The sequence below is a fragment of the Typopeltis vanoorti genome, chromosome 7 (genome assembly GCF_054136105.1).
Source record: "Typopeltis vanoorti isolate ZY-2024b chromosome 7, IOZ_Tvanoo_1.0, whole genome shotgun sequence".
NCBI lineage: Eukaryota > Metazoa > Arthropoda > Arachnida > Uropygi > Thelyphonidae > Typopeltis > Typopeltis vanoorti.
This window is the reverse complement of record NC_143555.1, coordinates 136,454,954-136,475,217: the sequence shown is the minus strand read 5'-3', so window position 1 is coordinate 136,475,217 and position 20,264 is coordinate 136,454,954. Positions and strand designations below refer to the sequence as shown.

Genomic DNA, 20,264 nt, shown 5'->3' with positions numbered 1-20,264 from the left:
GGCCACATATTGCTGGTGGTCTAGTGGACGTTTTGCAGAACAACAACATAGATATCCTACCACACCCTCCATACAGTCCTGATTTCACACCGTGCGATTTCTGGCTGTTTCCTCAACTCAAGAAAACCACTAAGAGGCTGCCATTTCTAAAGCAACAAAGCATGTGTAAAAGCTGCGGAGGTGGTTTTGAAAGAACTCTCAAAAAATGGACTTTCACATGTGTTTAAGAAGTGGACGCAACTTTGGGACATATGCATCGCGTCTCTCACAGTAGTTACTTCGAAAAATACCTTGTGAATGATGACGATTGAAGGTAATCTGTTTTCTGTATAAATATAGTCTTATAACTTATTGAACAGCCTACGTAGATGGATTGATACGGTACAAAGTGCCTTAGACGATAGAATTATTAGATCTGATAATGTTGGAGTCTTGACAAGTAACAGACTGATTTGGAGGAAAATTGTAGATAGGGAGTTAGTAATGATGTAAATTTTTTATGTAGTACTATCATATCCTGTACATCCCTTGAGGGTATGATGATGATGATGACTTACAACTTAAATAAAGACTAAGTATTGCTTGATATAATGCTCCATTGACACCATACAACTGTAGCGTTTTGAATAGCTTTTCTCTAGGCACCTTGTCAAATACCATTTTCAGATCTACAAAACTTAAATACAGATCTTGATTATATTCCCATGATTTCTCAACTATTTGTCGCAAAGTGAAAATCTGATCCTGACAGCCTCTATTTGGCCTGAATCCTGCTTGCTCTTCACCAGGCTTCCCTTCCACAATCCTTCTCGACCGTTTCTCAAGTATACTTGCATAGATCTTACCAGGAACACTCAGTAGGGAAATACCTGTGTAATTCTCACATTCAGTTTTATTTCCCTATTTTATATATGGGTACTACGAGAGCTCCACTCTAATTATCTGGAATTTGACTTTCTGAATTATGCAGTGCTGCCACTGTTCAACTTTACATTTGGTCAGATTTGATCTTCTCCAGCTGTCTTTCCACATTTCAGGTTTTTGATGACTTTTCTACTTCAAGTATGTATTCCTGACTGAATTCCTGTTGGAGATTTTCTGCCACTTTGCTGACACTGCCTGTTTCATTTAGAAATCTTTCAAGGTAATTACCAGAAATCTAGGATATCTTTTTTTTTTCATGTTTTCTTTTTTTTTTCACTTTTATCATCTCTGATTCCTTTTACAGTACTTTTTCCTTCATTTATAACCATTTTCAGTAGGCTTTCATATTTTACCACCATCCTGATATTTAGTTTCTAGGTTCTTATTAAAGTTTTCCTATGACTTGTTTAGCTAGTTTTACACATTGCTTTGCTTTCTTAACTTTTTTTTCTGTTTTCTCAAAAAAAGTACAAGCTGACTTACTTGCTTAAACTTTTGATATGCTTTCTTCTTTTACTTGACTGCCTCTGTAACTTCCTGAGTCCACCATGGAGTACTGACTCATATACCTCTCTGCCTGAATCACTCCAAGTTTACTTTCGAGTTTGCCACTGTATCTCAAAGGTTTGGTGCTTGTTTCCAAACTCTTTCAGTTTTTTTTTGAATAATGTTTGTGTATTTGTGTTTACAGTTCACATCTGATAGCTGTGGAACTTTGATTTGTTTTAAAACTTTCTTACATATTCTTCTTTTAATATGAAGTTCAGTTTTATCCTGCTCAACACTAAATGGTGATCACTTCCTATTTCAAATCCTCTGTATATTCTGTGTTCTGAACCAATGGGAAAACATTACTGTCAACTGTAACTAGTCAATGCGACTTTCCTTATTTCTTGTGTCTTCTTTCCATGTGAATTTGTACACATTTTTATGTTGAAATATGGTGACAGTAATAATTAATCCATGGCCTGAACAAAAATCTAGCAGTCATTAAATATAAAATTTGACAATATTAGAGTGCTAATGAGTGGCAAACTCATTTGCAGGAAAATTGTTGATAAGAAATTTGTAATAATATAAACTTAATTGTGTTGTATAAATTAAAGATGCCAATAAATTATATTCTTGGTTTCATCCTTTATCCAAGTGTTAGCAAACAAAGTTTGCTCGTGAAGTAACTTCTTGACTAGGCTTCTTGTATAGAAGTTAATGACTTCGCAGTAATTGCCTTAGTATCCCGTAATGCAAAGCACATGTCCTTATGGACAAGTATAAGCTGTGCATTATGGGAAGGGCCACTACCCAGACCGGTTTCTACATTTATTGAGGTCTCATCAGTGGGAGCCAGACCCAGAAGTGATATCAAGGTTGAAGTAATGCAGAAGTCATACTTCCATATACAAGTAGTCAAAATGTGTCATACCTTGTTACTGAAATACTCTGGAAGTATGAGTTCTGCATTCTTTACTGAGACCTCAATGAAAGTAGAAACCGGTAGTGGCCTTTCCCATAATGCATAGCATTATACTTGTCAGTAAGAATATGTGCTTTGCACTATGGGATACTAAGGCAATTACTGTGAAGTCATTAGGTTCTATATACAACTAGCCTAGTCATGAAATTACTTCACTTGCAAACTTTGTTTGCTTACACTTGGATGAGGGATGAAACCAAGAATATAATTTTTTGGCATCTTTAATGTATAGTATAACCAAGTGAAAAACTTTCAACATCTAATTGTGTATTAATTCTGTTATAGTATTCTTTATATCCCTTGAGGGACCATATCAGGAATTTGATGAAGATGATGATAGAAAAAAACAAACAAACTCTGCCTAACCATGATACTAATGTACTGTAGCTTTTCTACAAATGACCCTGAAGAGAAAACAAATTATTATATTATCAGTAACAAAACAACTGTTTACGAAAACATATAAGACCTGCATTACTTCAACCTTGGTATATCTTCTGACTATGGCTCTCACTGATGAGACCACAATAAAAACCTTTTGATAGTTTTTTCACTTGGTTTTAAATTAAATTAAAGATGCCAAGAATGATATTCTTATTTAATTCTTTATCCAAGCAAAGAAAGTTTGCATTTGAGGAATCTTCCTGACTAGAGGCTAATGACTTCACACTAATTGCCTTAGTATCCCTTAATGCAAAACACACATCCTTTCAGCTAACGCCTTTTATTCCTCTATAGGGAGTAGGCGAGGCCCTTAACCCTATCTAGCTTTTGGAGACTGAGTGGGCAGTTCAATCTCCACCAGTAGCCAGTCGGAGATAGCTGACCCATGTTTATCACTAATTATAGCAACCACCGATGAAGAGGCTGGCAAACAAGTGCTGCCATCTCTTGGCATCACATCCCTTCAGGAGTGTATAATGCTATGCATTATGGAAAGGGCCCCTGCCCAGTCTGGTTTCAATATTTATTGAGGTCTCATCAATGGGAGCCATACTCAGAAGATATACCAAGGTTGAAGTAATGCAGGTCATATATTTCCAATACACAAGTAGTGAAAAGATGTAAAACAAAAGGTGTTAAAGTATTTATGCTCTATATATACAATATATGTTTCTTCTTCTCCCTGCTACGTGTTAGGTCTACTGGCCTGTTACAGAGCTGTCTTAAGCCCTTCTAAGTCGTACCCGTCCCGAGGATAAGGTGACTAGCCCTATACCTTCTGGTATATTCTATGGCTGTAACTGTGTGTGTTAATGGGGGCCAGTTTGCCTGTTTGCAGGAGGAAAAACCCCAGATAAACTGGAGAGAAAAACCTTTCTGTCCATGCCCAAGTCTGGTTAACTTGCCTATATCTGAGAAAGATTCCTCATGTCTGCGATGGGAATCGAACCCAGGACACTCTTTTGCCAGGCATATGGTTGTGCATAGCCACTAGGCTAACTGTGCAGTATATATAATATATACACCTCTACATTCGTATAATCCATAACATCTGTATAATTAGTTACTTCCTAAGTTATTACAGTATAACTGTATTTAGTAATTGTCGTTCATTGAAATGAGATTGAATTTTTTTTTTTTTTAACTTAAGTTGCATTGTGCTTTAGATGAAGGTATTTTAAGCTTTATATTTAATACAATGCAGCTTATATTTACATTTGTTTTTGTTAATTTCTTTTGTTTTAAAATTAGATCCATAATGCATTAAAAGAGGATGGTGTATTGATTGGCTCTCTCTTTGGAAGAGACACGTTATTTGAATTGAGATGTTCACTTCAGTTAGCAGAGATTGAAAGGGAAGGGGTGAGTATTTTATTTATTCTCTAACTTTTTTTTCATAATGAATTCACACAAACACACGTTTATTTATATCTTCAAAGTGACTGTATTATGCAAATTGTAATGTCAACACCCTGGAATATTACATTCAGGAAAGACCTGGGTTTGTATTTGTTTTAGAATGTCAGAAACACCTATAAGATCTTTTCAACTAAAGAGTTAGCTGATTTTATGTAAAGGGTCAGTTTTTTTTTTCCCCAGAAATAGTTTTTTCACTCTTGAAAAATAGAGAAAAAAGTCACACATTCTTTTGATTGCAAACTAAAGAGAGAAGTTCAACATTCCTCTTATTGTCAAAAATTTTGGTCTATAAAGGTCTATATATTACTTGGCTGCAACAGGCCACTTGCTGAAACATGAAGGAATATGGGATGGAAAATAACTTCATGCTATCTTTTATATGGTAATAGTGACAAGAGAGAATACTATTCCATCCTTATTTCTCCTGATATACCTGCCTTGCCTCATCGGTGTCACTTTGTTTTCATATAAGTTTGGTGTGAAATCTTCTTATCATATTTCGACTTTTCATGCACTTACTCATCTGTCTTAGCACATTTCTTGATCTGACACATTATTTACTTGGGATGGGGGGGGGTGATGTTTGTGCACTCTCCATCTTACTTCATCAGTCTCTTCTGACTCTTGTACTCTGCTTGCCAAACCACCCTATTGTGAACTAACTTGCATAATTAAGCATTTTTGTTAATACCATTATTCTACTGTATTCACATTTTTCTGCTTTCTCTTCTTCCTCCTCCTCCTAGAAACTTCTTATTGACTGTCACTCTACATTTATTTTTTTCTTGTCGCACCCTTGTTCCCCTGCCAAAGGTCAGTGTTACAAAATTCTTATCTTTGAATATTCTTATGCTGGTTAACTGAGATGACAGAGTTGTATTTTAAGCCAGTTGATTTAAGATACTTGCTAGTATCTATTATTATTTCTATGTGACACCTCCATGCAGTACAGGGACTCATCATGGGAGGGCAGTCTATAGCACTATATGATTTGCCAATACTCTACACAGCACACTATATATACTGCCCAGTAATTAATTTTTGTCTTAATATTATGTATTCTCCGACTAATTTGCTTGTATGCTGGGTGGAAAAACCCTGCTCTCTCCATATAAGATCAGCTAACTCACTTTCAGTTGAAAAAGCCCATATAAATTTTCCTCTCTTCATGACAAGAATTGAATTTAAATCATTCATAGGGTGCATTGTCCAATTGTTCTTCCAACTGTGCTACAGAGGCCCAATCTTTGAACCAGCATCTATCTATCCTCCTCTTTCAAACATTCTATCTAAGTAAACCTCCTCGTTAATTTCTTTCAAACAGATATCATTTAACTGCACCATAATTTTAGACATTATTCCACTCTCTTCAACATTTGAACACTATAATTTTTGTTTTTCTCACTGTTTAAGTTTTTGCTTCTTACATCCATCTTTGGTATGGTTTATAAATAGCATGCTATCCACATTTATATGCATTCCATAATTGCGTAAAGAAATTTTGCAGTTGCTGATTTGACAGACTGATGTTAGAATTGATATAGATGAACCAGAGGTGCCCATCATTGAAAAATATCAGTCGGAATACAGCAGTAGGTTAGGATGGCATGTTAGACTGTGTGCTATGAGAATGTGCAAGAGAATTGGCAGTGCTGCCAACAAAGTTGTTTAATCAATGTTTCAGTTCTGGCAATATTTCAAAGAAGTGGAAAGAGAATAAGATAATTCCATTACAGAAAGATGGCTTCAAGACAGAAGTAGCAAATTACAGACCATGCTGCCCACCATACTGTATGGTGAGTGGCATAGGTTTGTAAAAGGTAGGTCCAGTCTTAATAATCTAGTCACATTCTATTATAGTGACAGCAGATAGAGGAAATGGCTAAACCATGATACTGCTGGACTTTACATTTGATGGAATACCACATGGAAAACTGTTACAAAAAGTTGGAGCAAATGGGAATGGTTATGAAGCTAATAGCATGGATGAGAGGGCTGGCAGACAACAGTGAGCAGTATATAGTTGAGTGGAATCTATGAGACTGAGGTGACTAATGGAGCACGTGACTCTGTACTTGGGCCATTACTCTTTAATTTGTATGTAAATGATACAGGGAATGATTTAAACCGAGATATTTAGTTATTTGTTATATTCAGGCAATGACAATCAAAGAAAAGAAAGAGTAGCCATAGTATTCAACACAAAATACGAGGCTAATCTTCTTGAATGGCAGTCAGTCTCAAGTAGAGTAATGTGAACAAATATGAGAATGGGGAACTGGACAATGAGACTTATTTGTGCCTACGGTCCCACAGAAGGTTCTACTAAGGTAGAAATGGAGGAGTTTTTTGAGGCTTTAGAAAAAGCAGCTGACACAATGAAAAATGAAAAGTTGGTTCTTATTGGGGATCTAAATAGCAGAGTAGGAAATGATTGTGAGACACAAAAATATTTTGGGAAAATTTGGAGAAAAGAGCAAAGCTAATAATAATGGCAAATATCTGTTGGATTTCTGCTCAGGACATGGACTGGTTATTACTAACGCCATGTTCCAACATAAAAATGTGCACAAATTCACATGGAGAGAAGAGGCAAGGAATAAGAAGTCTCATTGACTATGTTATTGTTGGTAGTGATGTTTTCTCCCTGGTACAGGACACCAGAGTGTACAGAGGATTTGAAATTGGAAGTGATCACTATTTAGTCTTGAGCAGGATAAAATTGAATTCCATATTGAAAAGAATAACATGTAAGAAAGTTTTAAAGCGAATAAAAGTTGAGCAGTTCTCAGATGTGAACTGTAGACTAAAATACACAAAGATTATTGAAGAAAAAATGAAAGAGTTTGAGAACAGGAATCAAACCTTGGAGATTCAGTGGCAAACTCTGAAGAAAACATTGATTGATTCTGCCAGAGAGGCATGTGGTGAGGTTGTCTGTAAGGATAAAAAAATCAGAACTCCCTGGTGGACACAGGAAGTTAAAGAGGCAGTGAAGGAAAAGAAGAAAGCATATCAAAAGTTCCTGTCAAATAAGTCAGCTTGTGCTCTTAGAGCATATAGAGACAAATGCAAGAATACTAAACACTGGGTAAAACTAGCTAAACAAAAGTCATGGGAGGACTTTGTCAAGAATATAGAAAATAAATATCTAGAAGGTGGCAAAATATTCTGGAGGTTGTTGAAAAAGCTTAAGAATGGAGGAAAGTGCTGTAAAAGGAATTAGAGATGATAAAGGTGACATGAAAACGGGAGAAAAAGACATCGTTGAAGTATGGAGTAATTACTTTGAAAAATTGCTAAATGAAACAAGCAGTGATGACAGCACAGTGGTAAAAAACACTGACCAGGCATACAGTCAGGAATACACATCCATTCTTGAAGTAGAAAAAGCCATCAAAGGCTTGAAATGTGGAAAGGCAGCAGGAGTAGATGATATTCGACCAGAAATGCTGAAGTATGGTGGTATAAGAGTCCTACGGTGGCTGCACTGCATAGTTCAGAAAGCCTGGACAGAGGGATGAATTCCCGATGATTGGAGTAGAGCTCTCATAGTACCCATATATAAAAAGGGAAATAAAACTGAATGCGAGAATTACAGAGGTATTTCCCTACTGAGTGTTCCTGGCAAGATCTATGCAAGTATACTTGAGAAACGATTGAGAAGAATTGTGGAAGAAAAGCTTGGTGAAGAACAAGCTGGATTCAGGCCAAATAGAGGCTGTCAGGATCAGATCTTCACTTTACGACAAATAGTCGAGAAAGCATGGGAATATAACAAAGATCTGTATTTAAGTTTTGTCGATTTGGAAAAGGCATATGACAAGGTGCCAAGAGACAAGCTACTCAATACGCTGCAGTTATATAGTGTCAATGGGGCATTATATCAAGCAATACTTAGTCTTTATTTGAGTTGTAAGTCAGCAGTTAGAATTGAAGGAAGTACAGGAAGATCAGATTTAACATTAAAATGTTAAATCTGTTGTGAGACAAGGATGTACATTATCCCCTCTGTTATTCATTATCTATATGGATCACATTATGAAGGAAAGTGGTATTAAACATGATATCAAAATTGGAGATGTTAATGTCAGCTCTTTGCTTTATGCAGACGATGTTATACTTCTAAATAAATCCGCTACAAGTCTGCAAGATTCTCTGACTAAATTGAATAGCTGTTGTAATAGATATGGTATGAAGGTCAGCAATAAAAAGACAAAGACAATGAAAATAGGCAGAATCATTGAAAATGTCAACTGTGTTGTGAATGGAGAACCTGTGGAACAAGTAAAACATTTCAGCTATTTAGGTACGATTTTTACTGATGGTAAATTAAATATAGAAATAGACAACAGAATCAGTAAAGCTGGTATGGTGGGAAGTTAATTGAATAAATTCATATGGAATAAGAGAGAAATTAGTTGGAACACTAAATTAGCTGTATACAAGACAGTGTTCAAACCAGTTTTAACTTATGGATCTGAGAGCTGGGTCAGAAGTAAAACATTTGACCAAAGACTAGAGACCACAGATATGAGAGTCCTGAGAAAGATTATAGGCGTGAACAGATGGCATCAATGGCAATATCTTATTAAAAACGAGAATATTAGGAAAGAACTTGACATTGTCAGCATCCAGGAATGTGTTAGCAGAGCTAATCTCAGGTGGTATGGTCACTTAAACAGAATGGGTGAGGAAAGATTAGCAAAACAAGTGTTCTCTGCCAGGTTGGCAGCAAAACGACCCAGAGGAAGACCAAGATATAGGTGGATTGATACGGTACAAAGTGCTTTAGATGATAGAAATATAAGATCTGATAATGTTGGAGTCTTGACAAGTAACAGACTGATTTGGAGGAAAATTGTAGATAGGAAATTAATAATGATGTAATTTTTTTCATGTAGTACTATCATATCTTGTACACCCCTTGAGGGTACATGGCAGGAATTTGATGATGATGATTTAGTTATTTGCAGATGATACAAAACTGGGGAGTGCTATAGTTGGTAAAGGTGATATTTTGTAGGCTGATTTAAATAAATTTTGCTTGTGGGCAAAGGATAATGGTTGTCAATTTAATGTTGCAAAATGTAAGGTTATGAACTGCAGGTTGAAAAGGTTACATACTGTATATCACATTGATAGTACTGGATTACAGGAACTTGATGGAAATTACAGGAAATTGGCTAGGGATTTAAGGGTAATGGTGGACAGAGTTGAATTTCACAGTGTATATTGCAAAAGATGGCAAAATAGTTCAAAGGATTACTTAGATCTTGAATGGCTACATCTTTACTTCTTTGCACAGATTTAGATACCTAGGTTTATTGGAGTAACCAAGCTGGTGACAAGTCTGTGGAATGCCCTCTCTGAAGACAGATTGAAACTACGTGGATTTCAGAATTTAGATAGAGGTTAAACGGTTGACATTTATAAGTTACTAAAGAGGCTCTATATAGATTTCTTTCTATAGGAAAGAAAGTTTTCAATATATGATGGGTAGAGAGAGAGAACTAGGAGTTACCCTTGGAAGTTATGTATGACTATTTGTTAGTAAGGATGTGTGGAATAAATTTTTTGCTTGGAGAGTTGTGAATGAGATTGACGGAAGCAGTTGTGAGTACCCTGACAGTGAATGAGTTTAAGGATGGGTATAGTAGTTATTGTGTTGTATAAAGGTTAGTGTGGGCATGATGAGTCTTCTGACTTCATGGAGATATTCATGTAATAATTCTACTTTGCTTGTTAAGTGTCTTACTACTCTTCAACCTAGTCAGCTGCAACAAAGGTGACTACAAAATTGGGCCAACAATTCTGCAAGTAACAAGTTTTTGTAATTTGATCCAGACATAAAATTTTTATAAGGAAATTTTAGAGAGTTGAGAGAGTAAAAGTAATGGTAAATACTTGCTGGAATGATATTCTGGATATCGACTGGTGTACTTGCATCATATTTGAGCACAAAGAATAAATTCTCAATACATCATGTGAAATGAGTGCATGGGAAAGAAAAAAGTCTTGATGTTTGCATTATTGTTGAAGTGATATTTTAGATTGCTCCTGAATGTAAAGTCTACAGAAATCAGAAATTTTAAGTAATCATTACTAATTCTGAGCAAAATCATAGGTTCAGTTAGACAGGTAACTTAGCTAGCTGTGTGTTGATTTTAATTTTTGTTGTATATTTCCATAATATTCTTGACATCACCAGTTTTTTCTTTGAACTTTATTAATGCAAATTGTATATCATATTTTTTCAGAAATGGTGAATGGTAACATAAGTAGCAGTGAATGAAAAATAATGTCGGTTAATTTATATATGCAGCTCTTAAACCCCGATTTATTTATTACAGGGATTTGCACCTCATATCTCTCCTTTTATTGATGTCAGAGATTTGGGAAGTCTTCTAACAAGAGCTGACTATAATTTACTTACAATTGTGAGTGAATTCATTGTTTTCTCTTTACTTTTTTGTACATGTTAAAAGAATAAACTCATATCTTTTAAAAATAAGCATCAGATATAGAAAATATGGGTCAAATACTGAGAAGTTGTATAGGTTTTAGTACATTTTAGCAGTGGCTACTTTGGTTGACATTATTTTTATTAGTGGTATTGTTGTTGATTTGTTATTGTTACTAGAATTTCAAGGGGACGTGTAAATTCTCTACAGTTCAAATAATCATTCCAGCCAAGTATCTGCATCCAAATTGCACCTTACCTTCTACTTTTTCAGTACTTTCTTCAGTTTTTAACATGCAAGATTCTTTTAAGGTCAATAAGGTCTTTTAAGATTATTTTATGGTCACTGATTGATAGTGATCCTTCCCCAATGCACAGCAATTGTAAAATCTCGTAGAGAATAAAAATATAAATATCTTTTCTATGTCGATTTTACATGGGCAATTAAATTATATATTATACTTGTAAGTAAAAGAATGTATAACTCACTGTACTGATATAATTGTTCTAACTAAATGTTAAAATATTTGAATAAGAATCACTAGATTTATACCTAAAATTAAGCTTAGACAGATTAGGCTAGGAGACCTAAGGCTAGCAACAGTCGCAAAGACCACTGTTGAGAAAACCTTCCAGTAAATCCGGGAGACTTAGCTTCCTCATTGCAATATATTGCACTGAGGAAACTAAGGATTTTGAAAGGGCAACAGAAATGGGCCCCACAGCTCAAAGTATCACTTGGATGCTAAGAGATGCACTGACAAACAATGATAAGGAAGTTTTTATCCCTCTTTATAAGTCTTTGATAAAGCCACATCTGTTCTACTGTGCCCACAGATTTGGTCACTTGGGTTTCTTGTGGATGAAGACATGGTGGAGAGATCCAGAGGTGAATGACCAAGAAGCTGACAGATCCAAAAAAAAAAAAAAAATGTTACCTGTGAGGATGAATCGAAGTTTGTGGGTTACAAAATTTGTTATAGGTGGAAAAGAGTTATAGGAACATATACATTACTACTTCTATTACTTATCCCACTTAAGTAGGGATCGCTGTTTTTAATGAGTCTCCTCCACATCCTCAAGTCCTCCACCAGCTCCCTCCATCTCTTCTTTGTCCACCTGTGCTTCCTCCTCCCCTGCACATCCATCTACATGATCATTCTTCTCACATACTCGTCCTCCCTCCTCATCACATGACTAAACCATCTCAACCTTGCCTCCTGTATCTTCGCTCCTAAATTTGTAATTTTCACCATTCCCCTTACATAGTCATTTATCAGACGATCCTTTCTGGTCACACCGTACATCCACCTAAGCATTTTTGTCTCTGCTACCTCCATCCTGCTGATGTTATTTTTCCTCAGAGGCACTGTGTCCTGTACATTGATTGGCACCCTCTTATCGCATAGTACTCCAGCCATCTCTCTCTTTCTAGTTCCTCCATCCATCTTGTATCCTGCATCCCACTTCCTTCTCAGCCTCTCCATCCTTTTTCACTCTTGAACCTAAGTATGCGAAGTCACTAACCTTACTGATGACATTTCCTTCCACCTCCAGTCTGTCTCTTGGCTGCCATCTACTTTGCAACACATATACTCTGTCTGCTCAGCCTCATACCTCTCTCTTCCAGTACTTTCCTCCTTCTTTCCAGTTTAGTTGCCTCTTCTTCTCTTGATTCTGCATACAGCATGATATCATCTGCATACAATATAGTCCAAGGCACGTCTTCTCTCACCTCCTCCATCACAATATTAAACAGGAATGGACTTAATGCTGACCCTTGATGCAAGCCAACTGTCACTAGAAAACTTTCTGTCTCTCCCAGGCAGGTCTGAACTCTTGTCTTCACATTTCTGTACATCTCTTGCACCAACCTGACATATTTCTCTGGTACCCTCTTCTCCCTCAGACACCTCCAGACTTCTTGCCTTGGGACTCTATTGTACACTTTCTCCAGATCAGTAAACACCAGATATAGCTCCCGTTGTTTCTCTCGATACTTTTCCATCATGTGCTGTAACCCAAAGATAGCATCTGTCATCGATCGACCAGGCATAAAGCCAAATTGCCCCTTTGCAATCTCCACTTCCTGCCTCAGTCTTCCATCAAGAACCCTTTTTAGGATTTTCATTGTGTGGGACATCAACTTTATTCCTCTGTAATTCTTAGTCTTGTGCATCCCCTTTACCTGTGAGTTAACAAAGGTGTGATTTCACACCTTTGTTAACTGAATGAGTTTAAGGAGAGATATGATAGGCATAGTGTAAATCAGGATTTCTTCCAAGAATTCCTGTGAAAAATTAATAAGTTTAAAATTCTCGATTGCTAGGAATAGTAGAAATATTTCTTAAGAAATTCGAGATTTTTTATGATATTTTCTTGGTCTTGCCTCATAAGAAATAAAATAATTAGGTCTTCCTCAAGTTCATCATAATCGTAATCATGTGTGCCATACATATGCAGCATGAAATCAAGGGCAGTAAAATAATTATTATTTTTGAATAAACAGTGAGTAATTATACAATCACATGTTTGCCACAGTATAAAATTATATTTATTTTTACCATTATTTTGTTTTATGTATCATAAGACATCATCGGTGCAAGCAAAGAACAACAGTAAAGAATTTGAACAATAGAACAGTAGAACACATGGATCAAATTTGAATCCCTCTTTAAATGTAGTTGTACATTTGTTAAGTTAAAAACTATTGGGTTGAAAATGATAATTAACTTAGTTATATTATATAAAATGACAGAAAAATTGGGTTTAATAGGTCTGAGATTTTGATACTAACTATTAGCCTACTAGTTTCGGCATGTTAACTGGTGGCTCAACAGCAAATCCAAGAAACTCATCATAGGATTTCTATTTCCATTCCTTTTGCTGGCACACTTTCACAAAAAAATTGCCAACCTGCTAAGGCCTCACGACATTTGAGTTGCCTTCAAACCAATAAAGACAGTATGCAATATGCTGCGTTCACCTAAAGACAAGAATCCTTTCAATAAACACCCTGGAGTTTACAACATTGCTTGTTCTTGTGGCCTGAATTACATTCGGACAAACTGCTAGAAGTCTAAAAATAAGACAAAAGGAGCACATTGGAGATGTAAACAACAACAGAGAAAACAATTCTGGTTTAGCTTTCCATTTTTCCAACACTAACCACAACATTGAATGAGATAAAAGTACTATGCAATACATAGAAGAGGACTACAGCTTCCGCAACATAAAAGAAGCCACAGTAGTTATCCACTCACAAGGCACCCTGAACAGAAACCAAGGGATGATCCTTTGTGATATCGGGAAATCACTTATAAGATCTCTCAACACATCAGAGTTCAACTTCGCAGACAATTATAGGATGCACCTGCTTAACAATGACTGACCATGTGCTAACATCCATGTTCCATGCGTTTGTGTAACAGTTCCTATGAATTTGATATTTTTTCATCTTTCAGTTATATATTAATTCATAACTTAAGCTCGTTTTTGTTTTTAAGCTGTTATGTGTAGTATATAGTGGTCGAAAAAAAAATTATCATGAGTTATATTATTTATAATACAATCTGTTTAGCACAATTGAGTATAATAATTTTCCAAACTTTTGGGAAGGTTAGGTAGTTGTTATGATTAAGATTTGTTCAGTGAAGTAGAGCTTCATTACTTTGACTAGCAATTCATATCTGTACATAGATCTGTACAATAGTTTGGTGATTTCTTATTGAATTCTATGGTTTGTGTTTTCAATTCCATGCTGGACCAAGCCACATTTGTATGTTTTAATGAGCTGGATGTGGTTTTGTTATTCAGGAATATGTTTATCAACAGAGCATTTTCATGCAATCTATTCTCTCCAAAAAAAAACAACAAGAGTTTGTCTTTTGGAGAGGGTAACAGATTGTGAATGTGGGTTTTGAAAGTGGCAATAAGTTGGTATTTTTTCATGATGTTTTATACTTGTTAAGAGATGTGCCTTTGATGTATGCAAATCTTGAATCATCTTCTTCTATTAGATGTTGTCTTGGATTGATGTTAGCTATTTTATGTGTTGTTCTTGAGCTGTTTGTTTGATAGTTTTCAATTCCTATTTGAGCAGTCCCTTGGAGCAACAAATTTTGTGCTCTGCTCATTAAGGAAGAAAGAGTAGTAAATATGTTCCCCTTTTCAAACCCATTAACCAAATTCACAATCTGTTACCCTCTCCAAAAGACAAACGTCAACAATGATGCTACCTGGAATTTACTAAGTACTGTGTTTTCTGCAGTCTGTTACTATGGGCAAACAGGAAAATTAGTCGATAAAAGTATTCCATCAAAACCACATCTGACTTATCACATCACGCAAATTTGGCCTGAATAGTGCTGAAGCCCTACTTCTTTGACCAAACCTTAATCATAACAATTGCCTTATCATCCCAAATTGTTATTCTCAGTTGTATTAAATAGATTGTTTGTAAATAATTTAACTTGATTAATTATCATTTTCAGCCAATAGTTTTTAACTTAACAAATGTGCAACCGCATGTATAGAGGGATTCAAATTTGGTGCACATGCTCTATTATTCAAATTCTTTGCTGTTCTTCACTTGCACTGATCATCTTATGATATGTAAGATGAAATGTTTTAAAAATAAGTATAGTTTTCCACTGTGCCACACATGTAGTTGTATAATTACGGAAACCTCACAGGTATTGCTATATAAGAAAGATAACAGTGAGTAAAATGTAGGATGAATGATTGCAGTATTTTTTACTTTTAAAACAATCAGACAGCTCATTTTCAAATGTGTTCCAAAACATTGCACTGCATTGTTTGGTGGTGCAAAGTTGGGTAGAGCAATAGTGAGTGCATAGGATGTCAAAATTTTGCAAGATGATTTGGATAGTTTGGAGGACTGGGCTAAGGATAATCGATGTCAATTTAATGTGGCAAAGTGTAAAGTTATGTATTTTGGGGTGAAAAGATTAGCAGCAGTATATCACATTAGTGGAACCGTACTCCAGGAGATTGATGAGGCAAGGGATTTGGGAGTGTTGGTGGATAGGGAGTTGAAGTTTAGGGTGCACGTTGCAAAAGTGGCTAAATCAGCTCATCAAATCACTTGGTTTGCTGAAAAATACTTTAACAAGCAGAGACAAACAGATTATTGTTCCTCTGTATCGAGCCTTGATAAGACCCCATCTAGACTACTGTGCCCAGATATGGGCACCAGGGTTTCTTCTTGATGGGGAGGAGGTGGAGAGGATCCAGAGACAAGTGACCAAGAGAATAGCAGGTCTGTGGAATGAACATTATGAGAACAGGTTGAAGATTTGTGGGTTGCAAAAATTGGTTGATAGGCGAAAAAGGGGTGATATGATTGAGACATTCAAATTACTGAAGGGTTTCTATAAGATTAATTCAGAAGATATTTTTGAGAATAGGACTGGTAACGTTGTGTTTATAGGAATCCTGTGTAGTGTTTGTTGAGAGCTCCTGATAAGATAAGTATTATTTTAAGTTATCATTGACAATTTTGCTTGAATATTACTTAGTTTTGTTTGCTTTTCGTGTCTGTTTGTGTATTTTGGTGTTGTTTCAATTATTAATTCAATAAGATACAATAGCACATTGCTCCGGTAAGAAGCAAAATGGCAGCTAGTAATAATGGTTTGCCATCTTTGTTCAATAACGGTAACATAAAGGAGATTATTCAGTGTACTATCTGCAAAATGTATGCGTTGCGGAGAGAGTATGGTTAGATGATGATAGTGGAGTGAATGTGTGCAGAAAATGTAAGGAAAATGAGGAATTAAAGTGGTTCAGGTCGTGAGTGTGATATTTTTGTCAAATTTCAGAATGTAGAAAATAGCAATATGATAAGAAATTGCAAGGTTGTACCAGAGAGCTGTGAGGGCGTGAATGAAGGTATTAATACAGAGCAAATTAATGGTTTAACAGATAATAAAAAAGATGAGATAGATGCAATGAGTGAGATGGTGCTGTTGAGCAGAGTGATACATAGAGCAAAGCAGCAGCTGGAGCATATGCACAAATGTCTACCGAGTGTACCAGCCAATAAAAAAAGTATGATAGGAAAAATAAGAGTATGAATTTGAACGTAAACAAAATGAAGGAGCGAGGGCTGTATGGAGATTTGTTAGTATGAGGTGTGATAGTAGAAAATTTGACAAAATCATACCAACCTGGTGCGACTATTAAGGACGTAAGTGATTCTATTAGGGAGCAAAAGCAAAGAGTGAAAGAAATGATAGTTATGGCAGGTATGAATGATTTGAAAGGAAATAAAATGGAAATGATAGAGGACCTGAATGAATTGTTTGAGGTAGCAAAAGAAAAGAGTGAGAGAGTTAGGATGATTAGTCTTTTGCCGTGGTATGACAGTGAAGAGCTTAGAAGGAGGGCCATAATTGCAAATGACTTTATGCGTGGGTTATGCATGATGAGTGGTGTGGAATTTGTGGATGTGTGGAGTGAGTTCGATGGGTGAAAGGATTTATATAAGAGGGATGGTTTGCATTTGAATGGATTTGATGTAAGGAGACTTGAAAAAGTGTTGTCGAATGAAGTGGATGTGCAGAATCAGGGAAACTAGATTTATTAAGGGATGGGGGAAGTAGATATGCAGCCTTAGGGAGGAAGTTGAGTGTATGAATGAGTATAATATGCCCGAGTGAATAAGGACAACAGATCAGAATGGGATGGTTAGTATAAAGCATGAAGGTAGGAATGGGGCCAACGGAGGTCTGCAATTCATGTATGCTAATGCTAGGAGTATTAGGAACAAGAAGGAAGAATTTTTGACCTTGGTTGGCACTTCCAGACACAGGTTATTGGTTAAGGGCTTTTATAAGATTAATTCAGAGGAAATTTTTGAGAATAGGACTGGTGGTTACAGGACTAGGGGCCATCCATGGAAGCTTGGTAAGAGTGTGGTTAGCAAGGGTGTTAGAGCTAGGTTTTTTACTTGGAGAGTGGTAAATGAGTGGAATAAGCTGCCAGAGTCTGTTATGGGTGCCATGACTGTGAATGAGTTCAAGGTGAAGTGATAGATACTGTGTGAATGTTGAATAGTTGTTCTTGACATGATGTTGGGCCTCCCTCGATGAGTCTAAGGACTCCTTGGAGTTGCCCGTAATAATAATTGTTTTGGAACACGAACAATCATCATCATCAAAAAGGGGACTCTGTCATTATATTGAAGATATTAATGAAAAGAAAGAAGACCAGCAAAGATGATGTGCAAATGCTATCCTCTTCAACAAAAACAAAGACCAGTGTTTTCATTTGTCATACAGCACATGCTAGAAGTGGATGAATTAGTGCTAAACTTGCAACAGTAGATGAAATTTCTATTAATACTATTTTAAAGAGCAATCTTATTAGAGAAAGTTTCTTTAATAGAAGCTTGCAGTTACCAGTGAGGATAATAAGTTAAGAATTCATGGCAGTTGTTTTTGAGCAAAGGCCTATTCTTAAGTTAAAGAAAGATTGGTGTCTTTGAAGATTTGTTTTGAAACAGGTTTAATTGCAACTACTTGTGATGGTGCTGCAGTTATGAAAAAATTTGTAAATTTATCACTGGTCTTTCAACACTTAGGTTACAACCACACACATCATCTTGCTATGATAAAAGTGTCAATTGCTATCTTGAGATTTTTTTAAATAAAAAAATCTGAAGATAGCAATGATAGTGGCAAAAGTTATGATGAGGATGTTGGAAAAAAATGATGAAGAAATAATTAGATTCTAATAATGTAGAATATGTTTTACAAGATGTTCTTTTCTCTTTCAGTATCTACTATAATAAAAGTTATTAAATTATTTACACATTATTATTATTATACGTTGTCTCCATGGGGTCCAGAGACTCTGTGGAAGACCCAAACTAACTATTATACACACTAAGCCTATCATACCTCTATTTAAACTCATTCACTGTCAGGGAACTCAACTAATTCTGGCATTCCATTCCACTCATTCACCACTCTCCATGAAACAAATCTGGTCCATACACGTTACTAACCACATTCTTACACAAATTCCATGAATGACCGCATGGCCATCCCCTGACTATTTGTCATATATTGAAAAATTTCCTGTGCATCAATTTTATAAATTCCCTTTAATATTTTAAAAGTTTTTATCATGTCCATTCTTTTCTGCCTATCAACTAAACTTTGTAACCCACACATCTTCACCTGTCCTCATAGGGAGCATTCCACAGACCTGTCACCAGCTTAGTCACTTGTCTCTGAGTCTTCTTTACCACCTCCTGGTTCCCAAGTAATCCAGGTGAACAAATTTGTGCACAGTATTCAAGATGTTGCAAAATCATAGCCTTATAAAGAGGATAATAACTTCCTTATCTTTACTTGTTAGTGTGTTTTTCAACATCCAAGTAATCCGTTGAGCTATTTTACCAACTTTTGCAATATGGTCTCTGAACTTCAGCTCTTTGTCCACCATTATCCCCAAGCCCTTAGCCTCATCAATTTCCTGCTATCCAATACCATCAATATGATACACCATATGCAATCTTTTCAACCTGAAGGGTATAACCGTACATTTTGCAACATTAAATTGACGATCATTATCCTTTGCCCACAATGCCAGTTTATTTTAATCATCCTGCAGGATATCTATATTACTTTTATCAACTGTTGCCCTCCAAAATTCTGCATCATCAGAAAATAACTGAATATCCTCTCTTAAATCTTTCCCTATATCATTAATATACAAATTAAATAGTGGCACTATTTCAAAACCTTGAGGTACGCCGTTAGTCATCCTCATTCTCCTAGATTCCATTCCACCATATACCACTCTGTGGTGTCTGTCTGTCAGCTATCAACTATCCATGTTGCTAGCTTTATATCTATTCCCAATTGCTCCAACTTTTGGGAAGTTTACTATGTGGTATTCTATCAAATGCTTTTGCAAAGGTCCTGTTATCACTTTATTGTAGCCACCTTTATGTAATGGGACTATCTTACCCTCTTTCCTCCCTTGGAACCCAACCCTGCTAGAGCTTAGATTGAACAACTTCATCAGAGGCAATGCCAGTTCTCTTGCACATTCACTTAGTACATGGGCTGACTTGCCATCTAGTCCCACTGCAGTGTTCACATTCATATTTTTCAGTATGCTGAAACCTGTTCATCTACCTTAATTTTGATATGTATCTCTGTCATATCAGCAATTGCAAAATCTCCACCTGGGATGCACCTTTGCAAAATGATCACTTAGCAACTCAGCTATTTCTTTTGGCTCAGTCTGAGCATTGCTTAAAGTCATCCTACCATAGTCATTTTTTCGTTTACTTGCTACATAACGAAAAAATTTCTTTGGTCTGCTTAGCTAAATTTTTCTCATAATCTGATTTGGCCTTTCTTGCCAAACTAATTACCTTTCTTGCTTGCACACTGTACTGCTCATGAGTATGCTGATCACCTTGTTCTTTATATTCCCTCCACAGTGTTTTTTTTTTTTTTTTTTTTTTTTCCAGCCTTTGCTTTATATCTCTACTCATTC

General features: G+C 36.0%; 1 protein-coding gene across 5 annotated transcripts in view; it reads left to right on the top strand.

The window, feature by feature from the left end:
- The window catches only part of LOC150105106 (arginine-hydroxylase NDUFAF5, mitochondrial), a 155,567-nt gene that overhangs the window by 84,516 nt on the left and 50,787 nt on the right, over nt 1-20,264 (top strand). For 3 of the 5 annotated variants that reach the window (XM_090395490.1, XM_090395489.1, XM_090395493.1), the window contains 2 exons: nt 4,094-4,204; nt 10,615-10,701. In XM_090395490.1, the coding sequence (XP_090251616.1) occupies nt 4,094-4,204; nt 10,615-10,701 (198 nt within the window). The remainder of the gene's footprint in view (nt 1-4,093; nt 4,205-10,614; nt 10,702-20,264) is intronic. The other 2 variants (XM_090395492.1, XM_090395491.1) reach the window with 1 other exon arrangement.